The sequence below is a fragment of the Falco peregrinus genome, chromosome 2 (assembly GCF_023634155.1).
Source record: "Falco peregrinus isolate bFalPer1 chromosome 2, bFalPer1.pri, whole genome shotgun sequence".
Taxonomy (NCBI): Eukaryota; Metazoa; Chordata; class Aves; order Falconiformes; family Falconidae; genus Falco; species Falco peregrinus.
In genome coordinates, this window is record NC_073722.1 from 119,175,851 (window position 1) to 119,199,694 (window position 23,844).

Consider the following 23,844-nt stretch of genomic DNA (forward strand, 5'->3'; position numbering starts at 1 on the left):
CTAACAGTCTACGCAGACAAATGCTAAGGGTCCTAGAAGAGCAAGCCACCTACAAAAAAAGCAACAATTCTGAAAATGTGTTAGCTACACATCTGGTTTTTAGTTTTCTTTCCACAGACAGTCAGTCGGCACATTTGAGATCAGTCATGCTGCGTTCACCCTGCCAGTGATAAGACACTGTCCACTGATAAGAAGGATTACGCTCTGCTACTACAAATACTTTGAGGTGCGTTTTTGTGTGCCATTAGTTTTGAGTACGAATGTAAATGTAAGATTTTGAGATAAATAAGACCGTGCGTGCAAGCTCACCATTGAAATCCGAGTCCACCTATGATCTTGTTCTTATTTCTTCTTCACCCCTTATTTTCATCGCTGTCCTAATCAGAGTTCCTAGTTAAGGCTGAGAAACCACCAGACAAGGCACTGCTCAAAGCCATGCAGCTACAAAAACATCTTTGATTTGAGCTATAACTAAAGCATTGCACCAACCTGATTTTCAACCCCACTTAAAATGTCCTTCACTCAAGTGCACTAGTCCTTCTACCTCTGAATCAGCTGGCATGGAAATGGTTGCGAGATAAAGCCTGGGTAAGTGCAAGCCTGTGGTCGCTAACATGACAGCACAACCAACCGTGTGGATGCAGTTCCAGTGCTACTTACAGGGTACTAATCCTTCAGGAATTTCCCACAATTCCTCCCCTCGTGCAAAAGGAAAGACAAGTTTTTTTGTCTTTTATGCTGCAACGGCATAATCACAAAGCTTATCTTGCCGTAGTACAAAGGAAGACAGGATGCGCTCCCAGGCATCTTGGTCCAGAACTCAAGCGAGGGAGGGTACAGCCTGTGGGGACACGGAAACCTGAAGTTTATGTACAGGATGGCTGCTCATACTTAAGACCAGCACGCTCAAGAGAATTATCTTAAGTAGTGATGATCTGGGTTATGCCCAACAAATCTGTGTCCCAAAGAGTTTATCACCTAAATCAGAATATTTTCAACACTGCTTTTGAGCGTGTGTGTTTTGAATAACTAGAACGCAGGCACTCTTTGGTTTTTTAATTAAATGGGTTAATTTATCTTCACCCAAATGTTTGCTTCCCTGCAGAGTTATTAAACTGTCTGACTTCCAGGTGAATGCACAGTGAACAAAGGACCGCTCCACTTTCACTTATCTAAATTCTGCCAGATCAATAAACACCCAAGCAGTGGATACAATCTTTACAATTCACAATTAAAGAGTCCAGTCTGACTGAAAACACGGGAAGATGGCAACGGCCGAATGGATAGCCTGTACCAGAACAAAACTACACCACAGTACCCGGTATCTACAACTCCAAGTGACTGATCTCTTGCTTTCAGTTTCTTTGAACTTGGCCTCTATCCACATTTGTAGATAATACATTAAAGACAGAGATAAACGCATACAGAAATAACCATGCCAGCTAGAGCTAAGACACAGTGCAAAGTCAATACTTGGTTGAGGTTTGACAGCGCATACCCAAACCAAATCCACTTCCCACTACAAGCGATCAACTAACCCCAGCACAGCACATCGCCCAAAGCAGATCAAAGCCACGCCAGCCCGCCGGTACCCCACAAACCAGCCCATCTCACCCCTTTGTTCTGAGGAATACACTGACCTCACCCTGCTACGGGAGCTGCGGGATTGCAAGAGCCAGCCACGCGCAGCAACGTCTAACCCAGCAACCCAGAGAGAACACAACAGCAGTTGTTGAGTATTTCATTACTCACTTGAATTCTACAAACGGAATACCAGATCCCCAGATGAAAAAAACAACATTCATAATTAAATAGCAAAGTTTGGCATATACCAAAATGACTTGGTCTCCAGGAGCATCCAACTGCACGCTAACAACTGCTACCAAGGACGCAATCAAAGGGGGTTTTTTAGGTTCTTCTTCCACTAGCAAACAGTACCAAAGGTGTGAGATAATAGAATTAGTGATTTTTTTTTTCCCCACCAGATTTTCTTTTGCTGTACATCTAGAACAAATAGAAAGGCTTCCTGACGGGATCTACAACTGCAGTTCAAAGTACCAAAAAATCTCATGCAAATAATACCAAGAGTTTAGAGATTGACACTAGTATGGAAATCGAGACATCTCCTGACAAACACAACCAAAACTTTCCAAGACAAGAGATTCCCCAGCACCAGATTGCCTGTCCCCAGGGAACAGAAAAGTATGCAGATAATTAAGCTCACTTCAGCTTACAATTTGTAACCTTCATGTCATTTTATGGAAACAAACTGTATTTAAGGGAAAAAAAAGGAAGAAAATATTTACATTTTGACAACATACAACTTGCTTACATGAGCAACCCCCAGATAAGTTCCCATATGTTATTGGAAGGAGGTTTACAGTATGATGTGACCTAGCGTACAAATCCAAGACTTTCAAAGTATGGCTTGCATCCTGCTGTCAGCACTGTGCAGCCCCCAAAACCATCCTTCGCTTATAGTTATTCAGCTTCTCTGCACCTGTTTTCACTGAAGTATTTTTAGCATCCATCTGAAAATACATGTTTTACCCTCTGGAAAGAAGCTAATTGCACCACCACCTTTGCTCCTCACTGTCCCATTTTTCCTCCTCTGTCCTTTTCAGCTACCAGGTCTCGATCTTCCTTCTCCCCCTCCCATTTCTTGAACTTTTTCTTCCACATTTTCTTTCCTAGTCTTTAACATCCTTGGTTCTGTGGCCATGCTTAGCCAGGTTATCAGCTTTGTCTTCCTCTACCTAATGCACTTAACCTCTCTACCTCACCTACTTGCCACCCGGGCTTTTCCTTCTCTTGTTTTTGACCAACTGCTGCTCTGTCGTTGGTGCCACTCCACCTCTAAGGGCAGGTCCTGTACCTTCTTTTACCACTACAACAACAGTCCTAGCAGACTCCTTCATGCCAGTTTGTCGGATAAAGCTGTCAAACTTTAACTGCAGACACTAGAAGTAAAGCAACTTACGAGGCTGTGTTTTGCCAGCTTCCTGAAGATCACAACAGGATCTTCAAAAAGCCAAAAGCCCTCAGCCATAGACTCGGTATTCCAAACAGATCGAAGGAAGGGGATGTCAAGTGGCCTGTGATCCCTGCAGCAGGCATACAGGTCGTACAGATCCGTGCCTCTGCATTTCTTGCAGCTCTTGTTATTCCACGTATCACAGTGTGAACACAGGGAAGACGTCCATCACCAACGTTATGAAAACACAAACTAAAGGAATACAGACCACACTATGAACCTGCCCTTCTCATTTTGGGTGGGGGCATCAACACAAGTGAGAGATATGGGCAATTCGTACAACATTTTTTTCTGTATGCAGACAACACCCTAAAGTGATAAGGGTAGACAGTTCAGCACACATATTTTGTTCACCAGGATCAGTCCCAAGCTTTTTTCTTTTAAGGAGGACAGGGAACACCTGATATTTTTATCCATTACATCTTCACCGCTAGCCCATCCTCACGAAGACAACGCTCACTCTTAAACCACCCCATTATCTCTACCGCAAATGGGGACCTGAATGCCATTGCCACAATTCCCAACCCAGAAACCTCATCACAGGCCAAGTTCACGCAGCTCCAGGGGGTCCTACATCCTCGGAACAATGCAGCAAAACTGTGGGTTTTTTGCTTAGGGAAGGCATATTCCAGCAACAAGACTTCACTGAGGTGCTGTCTCCAATGACGGAGGCAACACGCACCATGAGGTGACACGCACGACTGTTCCTCCTTCATGGAGGAATCGCACCCCAGCGGCGTGAGGGAAGGTGGGCACAGGACAAGCACTTCTTGTGGTTTTTGTGTAACATTTCCTATGGGGGGCATTTCTCACACACACGTGTAAGACACTCCCATTGCTCGCCTGTGGGCAACTTTGCAGAGTTGCCCACCCCGGCGAGGGACACCCACCCCGGCGAGAGACCCCTCACAGGCAGCAGCGAGGTGCCCACCAGCAGGGCTTTGGTCCTCTGGGATGGCCACCCAGCACGGCACCCGCCTCCGCACGCCACCTCCCGCCCGAGGAGCCCCCAGGCCCCCTCAGGGGGCGCAGGCCGGGGGTGACAGGCCACGAGGGGCCCAACGCCCCGAAGTGCCACCACCGTCTGAGGTGACAAAACGCGGGCACGGGGGCCGGGCCCCCACCACGGGCCGCCCGCCCAGGGGCCGGGGCGCAGCGCTGACAGCGGCCCCGCCGCCCCCGCCAAGGGGGCCGGAGCTGCGATGGCGGCCAACCCGCCGCAGGGGCCGGGCCCGCCGGTGGAGGCCGCGGCCACCGGTGCCCCGCCGCCTCGGTGCATCACGGTCGCCTCGACCCGCGGCGGGGGAGGGGGGGGGGAAGGGAGGGGGGGGGGGGGGAAGGGGGAGAAGGGGGGAGGGGAGCCGCTCATCCCCCGCCCCCCCCCCGCTCCCTCCCCCGCAGGCGGGACCCGCCGGCCCGCGCCGGTTGGGGCCGGTTCCAGCCGGTGCGGCGCGGGCGGGCGGCGGGTCTCCGTGCGCGCGTGCCGCACGCTGCCCGCTGACGTCAGGCGCGTGTTGGCGCGCGGGCGGCGGCGGCGGCGGGGAGCTGCTCGCTACGTACGTGTAGTGCTGCGGCTTCTCGGGCTGCGCCTGCAGCGCGCTGGCGGCGCTCGCCGGCCCGGCCGCGGCGGGGCCGCTCGCCACCGGGCCCTTGGACATGCCTCCTGCCTTCCGCTCCCGCCGCCGCCGCTACCGCCGAGGAGACCTTTATTATTCACTCTGCGCGGTCCGCACGGAGAGCGCCGCGCGCAGGCGCCGCCGCCGCCATTGCCGCCCCGGTGCGCGGGGCGGGCCGGGACTTGTAGTCCCGCCGCTGGCGCACGCTCCGCCAACCCGGGACGCGGCGGGCGGCGGCTTCCGGGCGGCGGGACCACAGCTCCCAGGGGCGCCCCGCGGCCGCGCGGCCCGCGCTTCCGGCCACGCGGGGGGCGGCGGGGCTTGTAGTCCGAGGGGAGGGGCTGCGCGCCGGGGCGCCCCCCGGCGGCGGGGCGGGATCCCACCCGCTGCCAGGCCCGGCCCTCCGCGGGCCGGCCCCCAGGCCGGGCACCGAGCCCCCGCCGCGGGCGGGGAACCGGGCGGCACCGAGCCCCGGCGGGCTGCACGCTCGGCCCAGCCCCCGCAGGCCGGGCAGGGTGCGGGGGGAGGCCGGGGAGGGGATGGGGAGCTATTTGTGGCAGGCGGCCTCGCTTCCTTCCTCCCCCCCTCCCTCCGCCCCAGGGACCGAACGTGGACGCGGGAGCGCGGTGTCCTGGCCAAAGGGTTATTTTAGTGTTGGCATCTCTCATTGCTCCGCAGCCTTCCCCACCCACGGGACAACGTCGTCCAGGAAGTGCCCGGGAATAGCACTGCAGTCCCGAGGAGAAGGACGAGGAGGAGGAGGAAGGCCCAGCGAGCCGAGTGGAGAACTTACCTCCCAGTAGGCGTTACACCAAAGGCCCCCGGATGCTGGGTCACCAGGAGATGCCATGGGCTCCCTGTCCTCCCCCAGGAGAACCCCAAAACCCCCACCTCCCCCCCCCAAAAAAAGAGCCGTGTCCAAGGAAACGGCTGAATTCCCATGGGAAGAGTTTCCTCCGTAAATTAACTTCTCTCCTGGGGGAGGAAATGATACGAGTTTCTTTTAATAGGACTTTGATCCCTTGGGCTCCACACAGAACCGCTGGCCTGGCTGGGATCTTCCAGCTGTGTGGCAAAGGGCAGCCAGGGTTTAGAAGGCAAACACCTTTCCCCAACGCTGCCAGTGCACGTGGGGTGAAAGATGTTCATAATAAACTCTCGGGCCTGGCCTGCGTGCAGCCCGTGCTGCAGCTGTTTCGGGGAGGGAAACAACTTTTAAAATTTTTATTTATACCGATTCAGCGTCTACTGTGGGCAGGCTTTTACCAGGGTAATTTAATAGCTTATTGCCCTGCATTTGCAGGAATAAGTCATAGGATATCAATACCTTCTTATTCCTCTCACAACCCTCCACGGGAGGCTGGAGTACTGTAATTATACAGCTCTTGGTCAAGCAGGACGGCTTTTCCTACGTCAATACGTGTGGAGGGATTTCAGTTAATATTTACACATACACGCCTATATGCCCAACACAAAATCACTGTCAGCAATGAACCTGTGGAAAAAAAACCCCACCCTTAAATTATCAACACAGCACACTGAGAAAGGAACCGTCAACGTGCACTTTGTACACAGGGGTTTGGAAACCGCGGGCTCAAGTCCTTCTACGCTGATGTTTGCTCTCTGGTCTGGTACTGACACCGTTTCCTCTTCCAGTTCACTTTTGTTTCACAGTCAGGACAACTCGATGCACGCTCTGCCAAGGAACAGCACGATTTAGGAACAAACACGGGTTTAAGACCTGCCAGGTACGTGCACCCAGGGTGTGTTTACTTCCATCTCCACACAGGTCCTTGTTAACGTGTGCTCCTTCGCTCTCTCCACCTTTGGTGTGTATGCCTTTCCCTCAGCCTCTTTCATCCAAGGGGATGCACGGCTTTTCTCCAGTCTCAAAGAGAACAAAAAATCAAAAGTGTCTCCAAAAGTAGAAGCGTAAGCAGCCATTGCTATGAAAACACGGGATAAAGGAAATATCTAAGGAGCATCTCAACTGCTAGTGACAAACATTACACACTCATGGCACTGGTGACGGTGGACTAGGCTCCTAAAAGTAACAAATTTTAAGTAGCCATTTTTATCACCAGAACAGGATTCTACATTTCTTTTTCCTAAGCAAGAACGACTGGGATGAAAGGGGAATTCTTCACTTCTGATTTTCCAAAACAGATAGAATGCAAACAATTGTTTACCTACTCACACCTCCCAAGTCATTCCGTTGATATGCAGCTTTCTGGCTCTGGCAATTAACGTTTTCCTTTACAAGAGAGAAAATTACCCTGAAAATGAGGCCCAGAGGCCGGGGAGACATGCAGGAGATCCGGTCCCCAGGCAGCCCTGGCCCAGGCACATGTGACAATCCTGTCACACCATATTGGCACCCATTTGCTTGACTTACCCAAGCAGGCGGAGAAGCGGGAGAGACGCTCCCTACGTGCCGAGCTCCAGTGCTACGGCAATCCTCGCTCTGCCTGTCGTGCCGGGTGTTGGCCCGAGAGACTCAGGTGCTCAGGGAGGATGCAAAACCTCATGCCAAGCCTGCACGATGACAGCCATGCCGAGGTTTGTGGAGCTCACTGACACCTTTAGGAGCAGCAGTTGGGCCGTTTGTGCTCGCCATACGTTCTGCGCGGCACAACCGTGGGGCATTCAGGACCTGTTCTTCCTGATCACGGTTCCCTTCCCATGGGGACAGGGACCTGCCTCTGCAGTTGCTACTAATACAATTTAATAGTAATATATAGCGAGGTATAACTTAAAGCAGCAACTTCCCGCCAAAGTCAGGCTTTTTATTTAATTGTTGTTTATCTTGCTAGATGTTACTGACAGGGAACATAAATTCTGGCTTTCTACTTGCAATGAAACTTTGCAATGGCCTTCGGCGCTGAGGGCGACCCACAGAGTCGGTGGGCTGTGGGGAATGGAGGCACCCGGGGGGACACAGCCCCAGCCCCTGCGTGTTGCGGGTCCCTCCCTGGGGCTGGCTTCCCCATACTTTTTTTTTGGGTGGGGGGGTCACAGAGCAACAGTGCTGCCCGGTGCGACCCCCAGCCCATGCGGAGTGCTGCCGGGCTCCTGCAGGGACAGAACCGGGCACGCAATGCCGGAGGCGCGGACCCTGCCCCCCCCGGGGGGCTCCGCTCGGCCCCCCCGACACTTGCGAGCGCCCGGGGAGGGGACGCGGACCCCCAGCGAACCGCCGCGCACCGGAGGCTCCCGCGCCTTGTCCGCCGCTCCCCGCCGCCTGCGCGCTGCGGCTCCGGGGGAGGCGAGGGCGAGGGGGACGGACAGACGGCCGAGGGGACCCGCCGTCCCCCCCGGACGGCCCCGCGGCCTGGCCCGGCCCTCGCCGCTCGCAGACCCCCCGCCGGGCGCCTCCGCACCACACGGCGGGGAAGGCGCTCTGGGGCGGGCCGCGACGCGGCGGCGGCCGCCGGGGCCGGCCGGGGGGTGCCCGGGGGAGCCCACCGCCCCGCCGCGCCCCGCCGCCGCTCGCCCCGCTCCTATTGACTTCCCATTGTGGAGCTTTGCAACAAAGGGTAGGATCCAAACCGTGCCCCATTTCGTCCAATCAGCGCGCAGAGCACCCGCCCGCCGTCGATTGGCCCCTTCTCGCCCCACAATACCCAATCGGACGCCTACTTTAACAACCAATCAGCGGCCGGGTACGCGTCCAATCAGCGCCGAGGAACCGGAGCACGGCCTTTGTGTGTTGTGACGCCACGGCGCCGGCGGAGGTCCCGGCCAATGGTGCGGCGCGCTGCTTCCAGGCATTGTGAGGTCACCGCGCCGTGTGCCGCCCCCGCTATAAAAGGCGAGTCCCGGCGGCGGGGAGGGCGCAGTGAGGGGGTGGTTGGTTGCCGAGCGGGTCGTGGCAGGAGCAGCGCAGGCTTCGGTGCGCAGCGCTACCGGCACTGGTGCTCCCTTCTTCTCCCAGCGGTAAGCGGCGGGCGGCGGGCGCGTTCTATGGCGGGAGGCGGCGCTGCGCGGCCGCTGGCGGCCTTCGTTCCTCTTCGAGCCTGGCGGGCAGGCCGGGCCTATGCCTACGTGCCCTGAGTCACGCCGGTTCCCATCCCCCCCCCTTCCCCGGGGCGGCCTGGGAGGAAGAAGGAGGCGGCGTGACTCAGTCGGCTTCCCCTGAGGAGGGGAGCGGCCGGGCCACGACGCGAAGCGGGGGCGGAGGGGGAACCGTGACTCCTCCTCCCCCTCCCGGGGGAGGCCGCTGGCCGCCTGCCCGCCTCAGTGGCGGGGGAGGGGGGGCAGCTCGCCGACATCTGCCGCTTCTGGATCTTGAGGCGACTGGCTGCGGGGGGGCGAGGGGGGAAGGGGGAAGGGAGGGAGCGGGGACTCGCCGTGTGGCCGGGCGTGGGGGGTCGCTGGGCCCCGTGTCACGTGCGCCTGTCCCCGTAGGTAAGTGAGGAAAAATGGCCCGTACAAAGCAGACCGCCCGCAAGTCCACCGGGGGGAAGGCTCCGCGCAAGCAGCTGGCCACGAAGGCGGCCCGAAAAAGCGCCCCCTCTACCGGCGGCGTCAAGAAGCCTCACCGCTACAGGTAAGGCCGCCGGCACGGCCCGGCGCTGCCGCAGCCGCTGCCCCGGCTCACCCGCTCCTTCCTCCCACCAGGCCGGGCACCGTCGCTCTCCGTGAGATCCGCCGCTACCAGAAGTCGACGGAGCTGCTGATCCGCAAACTGCCCTTCCAGCGGCTGGTCAGGGAAATCGCCCAAGACTTCAAAACAGACTTGAGGTTCCAGAGTGCAGCCATCGGTGCGCTGCAGGTATTGCTATGGCCTCCTGGGCCTCGGCGCTCGCGGCGCTGAGCGTGCTTCGCTGAGGGTTTCTAACGACATTTCTTCTTCTGCTCTTGAAACAGGAGGCCAGCGAAGCATATCTGGTGGGTCTGTTTGAAGATACAAACCTGTGTGCCATCCATGCCAAGAGAGTCACCATCATGCCCAAAGATATCCAGTTGGCTCGCAGGATACGGGGGGAGAGGGCTTAAGTGAAGGCTGTTTTTATGGTGTTTTGTAGTAAATTCTGTAAAATACTTTGGTTTTAATTTGTGACTTTTTTGTAAGAAATTGTTTATAATATGTTGCATTTGTACTTAAGTCATTCCATCTTTCACTCAGGATGAATGCTAAAAGTGACTGTTCACATAAACCTCAGTGATGTGAGCCTTGTTGCTCAGGAGTGACAAGTTGCTAATATGCAGAAGGGATGGGTGATCTTTCTTGCTTCTCATGCATGTTTCTGTATGTTAATGACTTGTTGGGTAGCTAAACTTGTAAGGTACTAGAATTGATATAAATGTGTACAGGGTCCTTTTGCAATAAAACTGGTTATGACTTGATCCAAGTGTTTAACAATTGGGGCTGTTAGTCTGACCATACATCACTGTGATCAAATGTGGACTTTTTCAGAGGGTGAAACTACAAGTCTTAACCACAGTGTAACTTACAGTTTCCTAAAAACGTAAACCTGGCAGCTATAGAATACACTATGTGCATTTATAATAGCTATTTTATATATTGTAGTGTCAACATTTTTAAATTAAATGTTTTACATTCACATGTGAGGAGTCTTTGTCATTTGGTTTGTATGGGCTTGAAGAAGCTTCCTCCTCCTGGCTCCAGTAGGTGCTTGTCATCATGGACTGCTGCTGTGGCAACTTAATCTTGTCTGTCAGCAGAATGGAGAGCTTGCCCTGGCCACCCTCAGTGGTTTTTAGAGGTTTGCTGTAGCTTGAGTCATTGCTGTTGGCCTGTGAGACAGAGCCCTGCTGCTGTGGGGGGCTCTTGGCTGCTGCTTTTTTTTTTTTTTTAATAAAGCCTAACTGCTTGCCCCTGTCAGCTGTTCAGGCACAACTCTCAAACTAAATTGTTGAGGTGGTTTTTTTTTCTTGCTCCTCCTTTCTGGTAGATGCAGGGGAAAGTATGCTTTGGTTGTGTGACTGGTCTGCCTGAAGGAAAACACCAGCTTGTTCCCCCAGATTCACCAGTGTCTTGGTGCAGGGTGTGTGTGGCTGTGTGACTAAGTCCCGGTTAATAACAGCAGCCAGCATGAGTGGTGCAGGACAGCGGGCAAGTGGGAAAGCTAATTACACAACCTGAGAGCATATGGGCTGCTAAGCAAACTGGAACCGGTGTTCAATAAGATTCTCATTTCCCATCTAAGCTTTCTTGATGAAACGGGATTATACTCCAGCCTTCGCTTCAGAACAGCTCTTCAGGCTCTCTGCTAAGGCAGATCTGCTTTCCTCAGCGGTGCCTCTGGGAACAGCCGTATATACCTGTTAGGTCGTGGTGGAGGAAAGCTGCTCAGACTACGTGTGAAACACAGGTAATTAACAATTTAAATGGAATTGTGAGGCCAGCTCTTGGCTCTTAAAAGAACAGGCTGCACTAGTAGGGCTGGCACAGAAAAGTAGCACAGGGAAGTAGCTGAACTAGCTCATCTCAATTTATTTCCATGAAATTAAAAGTGCTATGGCAGAAGCAGCATTCCAGGAGGAATAAACAGCAATAGTTACACCTGAGAGCAGCACTGGCCACCTGCACCATCATTCGCTGACTGGATGCGTTTGCAGTGCTTCCTTCCATGGCCACGGCGGCGTGAAACCGTCCCGGCTCCTGCTCCCGGGAGTGGGGGGCTGGAGCCAGGGCTCTCCCTTCTCAGACAAACCACTCCGTGTGCTTGAATCCTGCAGCTGGAGGAAGAGGTACTCAGCACCCGCTCCTACACAGCTTCCCCAGCACCCTTTCCTACGCCGCTCCGCATGCGTGCATAGCAAAGGCGGCCCCATAACACCATTACGTCTGCCACGGGGCTGCTAAAAACGTGTTATAAAATGATCCAGGATCAGGACTGAAACAAGTATTTCCCTCACTGCTAAACCTATAGTGAAGAAAAGATTTCCTTGCATCTAAATCGTAAGCTTCATTGCTTTCAAGGCCTGGATCCAAGTTAAGCACCATCTCAAACTTCGGTTGATGCTGAGTGATCCCAGCTAGACTGCCCAGGCAGGGCTGTCCCGGGGGGTACAGCCCGTCGAGGGGACATATGGCAGAGATGTCCCCACGAGAAACCCGAGTGTTGTCAGTGGCCCAGGAGCCATGCAATTAGGGAAGCACCACCCAGCTTGCATTTAGGCAGGTTAAAAATCAGAATGGGCTTTATGAATGCTTGGTTTGGTGCTAAACTGCAGTAGCAGGCTGGGCTCCTGCAGGAAAACTATGTTTTAAAATAACATCCCTCGAAAACACTGTTTCCTCCAAGTTCTTAGTGGAAACAATGAAACGTCTGGGTATGCCTAGGAGCCGTTTCTTAAAATAAAACCATTGTCTAGCAATTCTGAAAAAAAGAAAACAAACCCCAAACCAACCACTATGCAAACCCCAAACCCACCAGAAAACTCTATCAAAGTATCTATTCATCTTAGTAACCTCAACAAAAAAAGAAATTAAGTTACATCTTCCATGTGGTGGATCAGAACAGCAATTCTTGGTATTCCCACAATCTCCCTGTGATGGTATCTGAAGACATAAACAGCTCCCTTACCGATTCTCCTGATGATTTCCTCGCATTCTTGCTCCGAACTCGATGCAAACACCAGGCAGTCGAACGTGCTCCTGTCAGGGCTCTCCGGGGAAGCACTAAAAATGGAAACATGTACATTAGCCGGCAGAGAGAGCAGCTCTGAAAGCCCAGCCCTGGCTTGTAACCACACCAGAGACCCTGCGGCTGGTCTGGATGCTGCTTGTTTATTTTCTCAGACCCACATTCCTCTCCATCCCCCCTCCCAGGGCCCACGGGCAACACTTACGCCACGCAGAAGGCGAATACATTGCTGCTGTCCATGCAGCGTCCCACGCAGGAGATGGTGGGGTAGGGGTAGCGGCACAGGAGCTGTGCAGGGGACAAGAGGGAGGTGGCACTGGGGACCGTCCCTGTCATCCCTGTTCCTGGTTTAAACTGGCCCCATGGCCCCCCCAGCCAGGTTCCCCGCACCATGGGATAGGCAGCCTGGGGAGTCACTTGCTTACCTTGGAAGAAGGTTTCTCCCGTATGAGCACTTCTGCTTCCTTCACATCAAATAAAACCTCCTGAATGGGGGATGGAGGAGGAAGAAGCCCCCATCACCACAGCAGCTGAGCTCTGCTTCCGTAAGACACTCACAAGAGCGAGATTATTCGGAAGTGGAGGTGATGAAGCACAGTCACGCACAGCTTCTTCAAGGAGTTTTCCCTGCGCTGCCCTTTTTTCTACCACCCAGTGCTCCTGCACCTGAATCTTTTCACAAACCACCCCCCCAAAAAAAGGTTAAAACAAGTGACCTGAGCCTTAAGGCACGCCAGAACCAGGCTTAGCCTCCCCACAGCTTTCCAAGTGCTTTCCTGCAGAGTGGTTCTATTTTTTTTCCTTAATGCACTTTCCTTTCCTGGCTGCAGATACACTTCTAACCAGGAGAAAAAACCAACCAGGAAAAAAAACCCCAAAACAACCCCACAATCAAAACAAACCCAAAGGGGTGGGGGTGTCAAATACTCAGCCTGTGCAAGTAAACCTGGAGCTGGCAGGAAAAAATATCCCCGGGCAGAGGACACCTCTCCCTGCAGTTTTCTCCCCCAGCCCTTCCTGGGATGCCCTCAGCCCCATCGCTCACCCGCGCTGCCGCGTGCCTCTCCAGCACGGCGGGGATGGCCCGGTCCAGCACCTCTTTGCCACCACACTGAAACGGAGCGGGAAGGGGGGGGATAACCCATGGGCAAGTGAAAAGAAACTCAGCAGAGACGTTTTACCCCTGGGCACATCTCTGCCCCATCGCCTCACCTTCCCAACGCTGGTCTGGCCCAGGTAGTGCAGGTTGTAAAGCAGCCTGGGGAGAAAAGGGCTGGGGGGCACCAGAGCAAGGACCCCCTCCTCATCCTCCTCCTGCTCTTCACAGGGAAGATGCTCACAGGCCCCCACCGCCCCCAGGCAATGGGGGCAGCTTCAGCCCCACAGCCTTGAGCTGGGGATAGTGTGGGCAGGGGGCTGCCCTGATGTCAGGACCCCCAGCCCCTCCCGGGGGGTCTCTGTGGGACCAGACCTACCTGCCCCCATGCAGCCCCCATGGCTCCCCCTCGCTCCTGTGCCGGGGACCGCGTTGGAGCTGGAATTGGGGCTCCTTCTCCTTCAGGACCTTCAGGTAGGGCAGCAGCGGCTCGTAGACCTCCCCGTCGTGCCACCGCCATCGCAGCAGGCGGAAGCTGAGCGGCTGTCCCTTCAGCTTCTGCAGCATGGCCCCGGCCTGGAGAGGGGGGAAGCAGAGGGGAGGACAGGGGGCAGGAGAGGGGGAGATATGCCAGTCCCCCATGCCCACCCACCTGCCCGTTGTAGGCATTTCTCAGAGAGCAGCCATTGATCTCGTCGAGGATGTCACCGGCGAGCACCACCTCATCCACCTCTGCCTGGCTTTCAGGGAGCACCTCGGTGACAAAGACGCGGCCATCCACGTACCTGGGCATGTGGCCGAGCCCCAGCTCAGCACCGGGGACCCAGCCCCACTCCCCCAGCCCTTCTGTACCATCAGTGATGTGCCACCGATACACGGAGGCAAGGAAAAGCCACCCCACAGACAGCAGATACCATGAGCCGATGGTGAAAAAAGCACCCGAGAGCACCCTGATGCTGTCAATGGGGTATTTATCTCCCCTCCTTTTTTTGGGGGGGTGGGCGGGTGATGGCAGGGGGGAAAGGAGCATTGAGTCCAGATCCTGCTGGAGATTGGAGAGGAGGATCAAGGGCTCCTACCTTAGCACCATTCCCAGTGCTCGGCACGGGACCGTCTCATAAGTGATGCACACCTGGAAGAGAGTGCCCAGTGCCAGTGGCCCTGGCAATGGCCACAGAATGCCCAAGGAGCATGACCAGGACAACAGGGAGGATGGGGACCCCTTGCCCTGGATCATTTCTGGCATCAATGCCAAGCCAGGGCTTTGGGAGGCCAGTCCCCAGTGCCCTGGGCTGAGCTGGGACCATCAGTGGCTGCTCATCCCTGTCCTCTCCTGGGATTCAGCTGTGGCCAGACCCTGGAGGGACAAACCTGCTAGATGGATGGGATGGCAAAGCAGCAAGGTGAACCCTGAACTGTGCGATGAGCCCTCCTGCCTTGCCCCACGCAGCCAGGGCAGCACTGCTGCCCCTTCCTGAAGCTCTTTGTGGTGGCATTTATTGTCACATTGCATTAAGTAGGGACCTGAAATGTGGCCAGCTTGGCCAGGAGCACCAGCTGTTAGAAATGCCCAAAAGCCAACGGGATCCCAGCCTCCGCCGCAGTGCCATGGCTCAGCGCACACCACAACCAGCTCCAGAGCCACCTAGAGCTTTTTTATTGGGATTCTTTTGGGTTAAAAAGGCAGCGGAGGGTTGCTCTTCATTTTTAAAAGCCATCAAGGCGTCCCTGCTGTTCTCCATAAATGCACTATTTCAGGGAGCAAAACCAAGAGCAAACCCAACTGAAGTCTGTGTCAGCTCAGGGAAACGGGGATTTTTTTTGGCAAGAAAGCAGGGAAGGGAGCATAGGAAAACTTTGTTTATGTCAGTTTATAGGCCTGGGTACTACTCTTGCTTGGGTTTACTCCCAGAAATGCTGGAATCTGCTCCCGGTGACAGCACAGGCACCCAGCAGGATCCCACCTCGGTGGCAGAGATGGCTCCGCTCGTGCTGGTGGCCCTGAGCCAGTTCACCCCTGGCTGTGGCTGGGTAGGGCTGCGTGGCAATCCCTCCCCACCACATCATTCCTTATCTTCCTCATTGGACTTTTCAGCGAGGACCAGGTGGTGAAAGGATGACTCTGGGGAGAGGGGAGCTCTTACCGGCAGCAGCCAGCTTTCATCCAAGAAGCTGCAGTTCTGCAAACAAAGGAGTGTCAGTGCCATCGGTCCCGGCGAGGAAGGGGCCAGGGCCAAACACCAGTAGCCATGGGCTGGCCACCACCCCACTGATTTGTCACCGTACCTGCAGGTCCAGAGAGAAATCCATCTCTGTCATCACCAGCAGCAGCGAGAGGAAGGGCTCTGCAGAGGGACAGGGAGAGAGTGTCACCGCTGGGTTCATGGCAGCCACAGCCTGGCAGGGACATGGCAGGGGTCCGAATAAAGCCATTTTCAGCATAACTGATGAGCCCTGGGGAGTGAGGCCCTGAGAGCATCCAGCACCACGGCACCCTGGCTGCTGCTGCAGGCTCGTCCCGGGCTCCTGCTGCCGGCACGGGGAGAGAAGTGCTGCAGCTTGCCACCTGATGTCCCCAAATTCAGACCAAGGCTCACAGCAAACGCTGCTGACTAGCAACTTGCTCTCCATTTCTCCCCCTAAATGCAAAGCCAAGCTGTCCAGGCTCTCCTGCACCGAGCCTTGCAATTACACTGACGGAGATCTGCAATCTGCTCATGAACCAGCAGTGTGGGTGATTTATAAGCCATCAAGGTACAGGTTTAACACGGGGTTATTTATCATAATCAAAAGATTAAAGGCTTTCACCCGGCCCCCCCCAAGGAGCATGGCTGCGGGTGGGGTGGTACAGCCTGCCAAGGCAACGCAGCCAGTTACCGCACCAACCCCCCCTGTGACCCCCCCACGGGACCGCAGCCTAGACCCAGCTGCCAAGGGCTCCCTGAGAAGCCAGGCTGCTTAACCAGCACCCTTGGTGCAAAGAGATAACACAGGAGACACATCAGAAGCAGTTTTCCTATCCCATGACACTAAAACCAACCTTAGATGGATTGAAACCATGGTTAAATGTTTACGCCTCGTTCTCCACCTCTGCAGCAGCAGATTCCGATTTCACCACTAAGTTTGGCTTAGAAAAATCCCAATGGACTGTTCCCACATCCCCCGCTGCAGCATCAGGGTGCCATAATGCCTGTGACAGCCACCCCGGGGGCAGGTTGCACCCCACCTTGGAGGAGCCACCCGTCTTACCCAGAAGGTCTTCATTGCCCAGGATGGAGCTCACCGGATCGTAAAACTGAAATGCAGAGGAACGGCACCATCACCCCCGCCGTGCCGCTGCCCACCGCCCCCCACCCACGAGTCACAGCCCCCCACTGTGTCCTGCACCTCCAGGAGCCGGGGGGTCTGCGCCAGCTGCTGTACGGCCGCCGCCAGCACCTTCCTCTGCAGGGCCAAGCGCAGAAAGTGCCGCCCGCGACCCTGCGCCGTCCGCACCCCCTGGCAGTTGCCCACTTGCTGGATGCTGGCGGAGAGAGGGGTCGGCCTGCTGGGGAGAGCGGAAGCAGTGTGTGGGGGAGATTTTGGCAGAATGTGGGAGCACCCCCCTGCACCCGGGGTCTTTTGGGGGGAGCACGTCGCGATGGACACCACCACGGCTTGGGGCTGCTCACCCGCCGCTGGTTCCTGTGGGAAGCTGCTCCAGCCAGTGCCAGTAATCCCGTCTCCTGAAGCCCCAGGCTGGCTCTGCGGGAGAAAGGGAGCGCGAGGCCCCTCGCCGTGGGCACCAGGATGCTGACACCCCCCACCCAGGTGCACAGGACCACTCAGGTGGGCATGGGGATGCTGTCACCCCCCACCCAGGTGCACAGGACCACTCATGTGGGCCCTGAGATGCCGCCACCCCCCCTGCCCGGGCACACAGGACCACTCACGTGGGCCCTGGGATGCTGCCACCCCCCCTGCCCGGGCACACAGGACCACTCACGTTGGAGCCCCTTGCGCAGGATGCTCTCCAGCAGCTGGCAGAGGGAGGCGAGGTGCGGCGAGGTGTCGGTGCAGGGCCCCCCGCCCTCCCGCAGCCGCAGCACCCCGCCTGTGGTGAGGGGAGCATCAGCACCCACGGGCGGCACCCCAGCCGGCGGGGCGGGGGGGGCACTCATTCAAGCCCCCCCAGCGTGGGTTGCCGGTGCTGTGGGACGGGCCTGACACCCCGGCAGGATGCGGCCCGCCCTGGGGGGCCATGCTTACCTTTAAGGGCGCTCAGCAGCGGCTCCTTCCTGGCCATGGGCTCGTCCTGCCCCCGCCCGGGAGGTCCTGCGAGCGGCTCCGGGCGGGAACCGGGAACCGGAACGGCCCCGCCCCGGGAGCGGAGTAGCCCGGCCCCGCGGGGGGGACCCCGGCTCACACCCCCCACCCCTGCGGGGCCGGCCAGGCACGGACCGACCGACACCCCGACACAGCGACACCCCTACCCCGCACACTTACAGCACACCGGCACACACACAACTATACATACAAACCTCTACGTGTATCAAAAGCATTGACAGCCGCTGATGTATATAGGTGTGACAGACACGCACAGATACACGTACACAAAATATATGTCTTGGCATATATGTGGCCTATGTAAGAGTCGGCGGTGCACGTGTGTGCGCGTGTGTCGACACTTACCCCAGCACAGGGGGGGCGGGGGGGCAGGTACGTGTGTTGGAAAGCCCCCGGTGCCGGCACCGCCATAGGTACACACGGGCGTGTGTAGGTGCGGCTGTCGCCCTGCCTATAGGGGTGCACGCGCACGAGCAGCGTTTCCCAGGCCGCGGGAGGGGGCTGCCCGCACCGGGAGGGGGCTGTCCGCACCGGGAGGGCCCCCCCAGCTCGGTCCCAAAGTGCCGAAAGTTCCAGTCCGGCCGCCGGCGGGGTGATGCGGAGCCCGAGGGCCGTGCGGAATCCCGGGGGCGGGTGCAGTACCCAGGGGGCGGTGCGGGACCAGGGGGCGGTGCGGGACCCAGGGGGCGGAGCCCGCGGGCGGTGCGGGACCCAGGGGGCGGTGCGGGACCCAGGGGGCGGAGCCCGTGGGCGGTGCGGGACCAGGGGGCGGTGCGGGACCAGGGGGCGGTGCGGGACCCAGGGGGCGGTGCGGGACCCAGGGGGCGGAGCCCGTGGGCGGTGCGGGACCAGGGGGCGGTGCGGGGTGGCGGCGCGGTGCTGGCGGCCATGGCGCAGGCGGTGGCGGAGCCCGGGTGGGCCCCGTTGGTGGCGGCCGCGCGGCGGGAGCACGGGGCGGCGCTCGGGGCGCGGGCGGTGCTGGCGGCCTGGGCCCCCGGCCGGGTCAACCTCATCGGCGAGCACACCGACTACAACGGCGGCTTCGTGCTGCCCATGGTAAGGCCGCGCTCCGCCGCCCCGGCCCCGCCAGCCCTCCTGTCACCCTTCCGGGTCCCTCCGGCAGCCTCCCGGGGGTCCCCGGCTGCCGTTTCCCCCCTCCCCGCCCCACTATGACCCCCCAGGGATCCCCCGCCCAGGACCCTGCGGGATCCCCGAACCGGAGCTCGGAGCGGGACCTGCAGCATTGCGGGCAGCATCCCGCACTCCGGCTCCTAACGCACCGCAGAGGGGATGCGGTTCCCCCTCCCCGACCGCCTTTCTGAGGGGCTGAAACCTCTTTTCTGCAACCCCGTCAAACAAATTCCCTCTCCTGGAGGGCGATGGTTTGGTGGCAGAGATGGTTGGAAGCAGCTGGGGCTTCCTGCCCTCCTCCGGCTTGGCAGGGAAGCCCCTGCTCAGTCCTAAATCAAACCTACAGCTAATTGTTTTGGGGGCAAGGAAAGTGGGAGCAGGCCAGCCGAATTCCCTTGAAGTTATGAAAACTTCCTGAAGCCTCTCATGTCCTTTTTGAGGGTTTCCACTCCCCCAGAGCCCAGCAGCAGCACCCCGGTGCTAAGCTGAGGGGGTCGGTCACAGCGTTTCAGTGCTAAGACTGACCCTGTGTGACATTAAATAGCCAGAAATAAATTAAATACCCTGAAATAAATTAAATAGCCTGTGATGAGCTGGAGTGTGTGCTGGGGGCTGGCAGTTCTGCGCAGAGTTAATGGTAACAGTGTTGGGTGCTGCCAGCTGTGGGTCACAGCTGTCCCCCCACCACCAGTGTGGATGCTCCAAGGGATGCCGCAGGGTCTGAGCGCACCTTCCCCCCCCCCCCCACCCCCCAGGCCCTGCCACTGGGGACGGTGCTGGTGGGATCCCCCACGCAGGACGGGACCATCTCCATCCTCACCACCTCGGCGGAGGCAGATGAGCCCCACAGGGTGCAGTTCCCGACCCCACGCTCAGGCAGCCCTCTGAGCCCGGGGCAGCCTCGCTGGGCCAACTACATCAAGGGTGTCATCCAGCACTACCGGGGTAAGGCTCAGGCTGCTGGGTGGGTTAGAGCCCCCCTCACGCGGGGCTAGTGCTCTGTTCCTGGCTTTTGGCGTGCTCCAAGGGCTTTTCCAGTGCCGGTGCAATCCTGCAGCTGCTGCTGGGCCCAGGCTCCAGCAGAGATGCTTTCCACTCCAGAGACCTCCGTGTTTGGGGGTGGGGGTGGGGCATTCCTGGGTCACACTCTGTGTTTTAAAGTGGGATATCAGACAGGGACTCCTCACTGAGTTCCCCACGAGCTGTGGGCTAGGGCAACCCCCAGCTTCACAGGGGCTCACAGCCCCCCTCCTCCCTTCTCTTCCTGCAGGTGGTCCTGTGCCAGGCTTCAGCGCCGTGGTAGCCAGTAACATCCCCCTGGGCGGGGGCCTCTCCAGCTCGGCCGCTCTGGAGGTGGCTACTTACACCTTCCTCCAGCAGCTCTGTCCTGGTAAGGCAGCAGCCGGTCCTGGCCCCAGCACCTCCATTCCCAGGTGGGAGCCAGGATGAGGGGGGTGCCCTTAGGAAGATCCCACAGCCCTTGGGGAAATGTCAATGTGGGATGGGTCACAACCCCCTGCCCTCCCTGTAGCCAGAGCTGGCACCACTGTGGCTGTGGGGCTTCTCTGGCTCACGCAGCCTGACCTGTCCATGCTCTAAAGCACATGGACAAGCCCAGCTTGCGGAGATGGGAGGATGTTCCCTTGGGAGCATCTCCCCACCCTCATGTCCCCAAAAATTGAGAGATCCGAGACATCAGTGTCAAATTGTTGCATCCAGCTGGCTCCAGGGACCCATGCACTGGTGCAGAAGCAAGCACCTGCAGCTGATGCCTTAGCAAAACCCCATTCTGTGGGAAAGCCACCCTTTACCTTTTCATTTGTTCCCCCTGCTCCAGAGCAAGGGGCAAAGGTCCCAGAGCTGCTAACCTGCATCCTTCTGCTCTGGCACAGATGATGGTGATTTGGTAGCCAAGGCACTGGCATGCCAGAAAGCAGAACACACGTTTGCTGGCATGCCCTGCGGGATCATGGACCAGTTCATATCTGTGATGGGCAAGGAAGGCCACGCGCTGCTCATTGACTGCAGGTCAGGGCCGGGAGCTGAGGTCACTGTGCTGTGCCCACCTCGGCCGGGTGGGGACGAGCTGGTTCTGTGGCTACAAAATAAATGCAGGAGTGCAGAGAGGGGTTAACCCCTGAACACAGCCCAGGATCTCATCACAGGGCTGGGGCTCCCTGCATTTTAATTCCCTTGTCTTGTTTCTTCCTCCTGCATCCTTTCTGCTGCTTGCCTGGGCTGTCCTTCCTGCGAAGTCATTAGGGTCTATTACGGGACTAATAATTGGGAGCGAGTTAAATGCTCTAGCAAAATCCTAAACCACTTGGACTTTGCCTCTGCTGAGGCAGGAGCTGCCTGCCACGTGGCCTCACCTGGATGGCCAAGGGCTGGAGCGGGCAGAGGGGACAGGCACGTGGCCTGTGCTGAGCTCTCCCTGCAGGTCCCTGGAGACCACCCTTGTGCCACTGACCGATGCCAGCCTGGCCGTCCTCATCACCAACTCCAACGTGCGGCACACGCTGACGGGCAGTGAGTACCCCACGCGCCGGCGGCAGTGCGAGGAGGCAGCAGCGGCGCTCGGCAAAGCCAGCCTTCGAGATGCTACCATGGCCGAGCTGGAAGGTGGGGACGGTCCCTTTCTGGGTTCTGGCTGTGCCTCAGGGAAGTGGGAGCTCGGTGCCCCATGGCATGGGCTGAGAGTGTGGGGCAGCACCCATGACAGGTGGGGGGTGCACATAACGGGGCGGGAGCATGCTGCAAGCAGAGAAGCTCTGGCACAGGATGGTTGCAGGATGAGGCCGCGCTCAGCCCCAGCAGCATCCTGCAGACCTGAGCGGCTTTGCTGCAGTGGCATGCATGTTTCTGCAGCGGCCAGGAGCCGGCTGGGCGAGGAGGTGTACCGGCGGGCCAGGCATGTCATTGGCGAGATAGCACGGACGGTCCAGGCAGCACAAGCGCTGCAGGACAGGGACTACAGGATGTTTGGGAGACTGATGGTGGAGAGTCACAACTCGCTCAGGTGAGAATTTACCAATTTACCTACGTGGGGCAGGGCAAGCTGTGTTGGGGGGGCATCAGCATCAAGTCCTCGTGGGGTTCCCTTGCCTGTGGATGCAGCACTGAGGGCAGCCAGGACCGTGTCCTGCCCAGCATCTCTCGTGGTTCAGCCTCCCAGGGAGTTTTAAGAAAAAAGCCCTGCAGGCTTCTGTGCCGGGGGGATGAGGCAGCCGGTCACGTATGTTATAGATGTGCTGCTTACAGCAGTGCCCAGCGGGTCCCCAGTGCTCATGGCCTTGCTCACATCTGCGTGCACTTACAGACAAAGATCTGGACTAGGATCTGCAGCATCCTGCCTCGCTGCAGTTTGCTACGGCCATGGATGCACCAAGATGCATGTTTCAGCTGTTTGGGGTGCAGGGGCTGTTGCTGGGGTGTGGGACGGGGCTGACCACCGGTCTCCTCTCTCCAGGGACGACTACGAAGTGAGCTGCCCGGAGCTGGACGAGCTGGTAGTGGCAGCCCTGGAGGTCGATGGGGTTTATGGCAGCAGGATGACCGGGGGAGGCTTTGGAGGCTGCACGGTGACGCTGCTGGAGGCTGGGGCTGCAGAGAGAGCCCAACACCACATCCAGGTACATGGCAGAAAACCGCCAGGAGATTGACTTAAAGATCCCAAGGAAAGACGCAGGGGCATGGCCCGGGGACGCCGCTGAAGGTGCATTCCTGAGGCGCTTGGGGTTGGCGTAGCCCATCCAGTGCTGCACAGGGGTGACCCCAAGTTTGCTGATGCTGCTCAGGGTGTTCAGTGTTGGTTCACTGTTGGTTCAGTGTTCAGGGTGCTCAGGGTGTCTTGCAGGCTGTTCAGTGCTGTGCTAGTCGCAGAGTGCTGCCCAGGGACCTTGCTGCATGGAGAAAGTCAGTGAAAAGGTGCCGGCTGAGCTTCAGGAAGGCTAAATCCGTCTAGGGGAAAGTAATCCAAGCTGAGCTTAGGCAATGCTGAGCTTAACGCTGGTAGTTATGGCCCAGGAAGGATCTCAGTGCCGTCATCGATGTTCTCTAAAGCAGGAGCTCAGCGTGCACTGGTGGCTGAAAACGCCAGCAAAATGGGGGTGTCAGGAAAGGGGGGCTGTGAACTAGGCAGAGCCTCATTTTGCTGCTATAGGAGATCGTGGTGCGCCCTGTGAATAGTAGGGGGGATAAAGAAGGGGCAGAGGAAGCTGTCTGAAATGAGGAGAGACCGAAGGAGCTGTGCCTCTGCCATCTGATGGGAAGCTGGGAGAGAGGGAACATGACCAGGAGTTACAGAACAGTGAGGGGGTTACATAGGGTGAGGGTGGAACTGGCCCTCAAATCCTCTGAAATAAGGACCAGCAACCACTCAATGAGAGGAGAAAAAGAGAGTCGAGGAAGCACTGCACAGAAATGGCGGTGAGTTTTCTGCTGTTGCCGGAGGCCATGGAGGTTGGCAGCATCAGCAGGGTCAAAAAGGGCTTGGAAAAATCATGGGACAACAGTCCATACGGGGCTGCTGAAGGGTCAGCTTGGGGATGTGTTGATAGATTCCCTGCCTCATGCTGTGGATGGACCAAGGAACCCCAGGCAGTGGCCAGCGCAGCATGCTGTCCCCAAAAAGCATCTCACACGGCCACTGTTGGAGCGGTGGCTGGACCAGACACACAGCTGGGATGACTGGCAGGGCCTTTGTCCCCCCAGCTCTGGCATCCCCAGGCCTGTGGTGTGGTACAGCCCCAGAGCACCAGCACTCACTCTTTCTCTTGTCTCCTAGGAGAGATTCAGCGGTACAGCCACCTTCTACCTCACCAAACCCTCCGGAGGGGCAAAGGTGCTGCCCCTGTAGAGGTGCAACCACCTTGCCTAGGCTGGGATCGCCTCCCCCTGAGAGGCAGCCACTTGCCTCGATTTGCAAGGGAATCGTTTGCCTGTTTGCATGATTTGCCTAATAAATGCAAAACATTTGCACAGCTGTTCTGCGCCTGCCTGAGCCAAGCTCTGACACCAGAGTCA

General features: G+C 57.5%; 4 protein-coding genes across 22 annotated transcripts in view; 2 read left to right on the forward strand and 2 right to left on the reverse strand.

Moving 5' to 3' along the window:
* The window catches only part of UNK (unk zinc finger), a 47,868-nt gene extending 39,659 nt beyond the window's left edge, over nt 1-8,209 (reverse strand). For 4 of the 13 annotated variants that reach the window (XM_055798048.1, XM_027795647.2, XM_027795652.2 and 1 more), the window contains exon 1: nt 5,444-8,209. In XM_055798048.1, coding sequence (XP_055654023.1) covers nt 5,444-5,592 — 149 coding nt within the window. In that variant the 5' untranslated portion in view covers nt 5,593-8,209. Of the gene's footprint in view, nt 1-4,594; nt 4,921-5,443 lie in introns of those variants that run through there. The other 9 variants (XM_027795653.2, XM_027795650.2, XM_027795648.2 and 6 more) reach the window with 7 other exon arrangements.
* A 112-nt stretch (nt 8,210-8,321) lies between these two features.
* LOC101913118 (histone H3.3A) lies at nt 8,322-10,219 on the forward strand. Its single transcript, XM_055798053.1, has 4 exons — nt 8,322-8,586; nt 9,058-9,199; nt 9,271-9,424; nt 9,520-10,219. The coding sequence occupies exons 2-4, from the start codon at nt 9,072-9,074 to the stop codon at nt 9,646-9,648; spliced, it is 411 nt and encodes a 136-aa protein (XP_055654028.1). The 5' UTR covers nt 8,322-8,586; nt 9,058-9,071; the 3' UTR covers nt 9,649-10,219.
* An 871-nt stretch (nt 10,220-11,090) lies between these two features.
* LOC114013935 (uncharacterized) lies at nt 11,091-18,315 on the reverse strand. Of its 6 annotated transcripts, none has more exons than XM_055798050.1 (17): nt 17,611-18,315; nt 17,348-17,455; nt 17,034-17,106; nt 16,750-16,906; nt 16,612-16,657; nt 15,649-15,707; nt 15,507-15,542; nt 14,442-14,494; nt 14,015-14,147; nt 13,742-13,938; nt 13,479-13,524; nt 13,312-13,377; nt 12,825-12,938; nt 12,692-12,730; nt 12,472-12,554; nt 12,207-12,301; nt 11,091-11,355 (listed from the first exon to the last, which is right to left on the reverse strand). In XM_055798050.1, exons 1-17 carry the CDS (start codon nt 17,645-17,647, stop codon nt 11,321-11,323), a joined length of 1,377 nt encoding a protein of 458 aa, XP_055654025.1. In that variant the 5' UTR covers nt 17,648-18,315; the 3' UTR covers nt 11,091-11,320. The 6 variants fall into 6 exon arrangements, 4 of the variants coding, with proteins under 4 accessions (XP_055654025.1, XP_055654024.1, XP_055654026.1 ...); XM_055798049.1 differs by having other exon boundaries at nt 16,750-16,909; XM_055798051.1 differs by lacking the exon at nt 12,825-12,938 and having other exon boundaries at nt 12,692-12,751; nt 16,750-16,909.
* Nucleotides 18,316-18,541: 226 nt separating this feature from the next.
* GALK1 (galactokinase 1) lies at nt 18,542-23,801 on the forward strand. 2 transcript variants are annotated; one of them, XM_055797571.1, is made up of 8 exons: nt 18,542-18,744; nt 19,575-19,764; nt 20,090-20,209; nt 20,712-20,847; nt 21,260-21,441; nt 21,688-21,838; nt 22,289-22,451; nt 23,606-23,801. In XM_055797571.1, the coding sequence occupies exons 1-8, from the start codon at nt 18,577-18,579 to the stop codon at nt 23,675-23,677; spliced, it is 1,182 nt and encodes a 393-aa protein (XP_055653546.1). In that variant the 5' UTR covers nt 18,542-18,576; the 3' UTR covers nt 23,678-23,801. The 2 variants fall into 2 exon arrangements, with proteins under 2 accessions (XP_055653546.1, XP_055653548.1); XM_055797573.1 differs by having other exon boundaries at nt 19,617-19,764.
* Nucleotides 23,802-23,844: the final 43 nt, after the last annotated feature.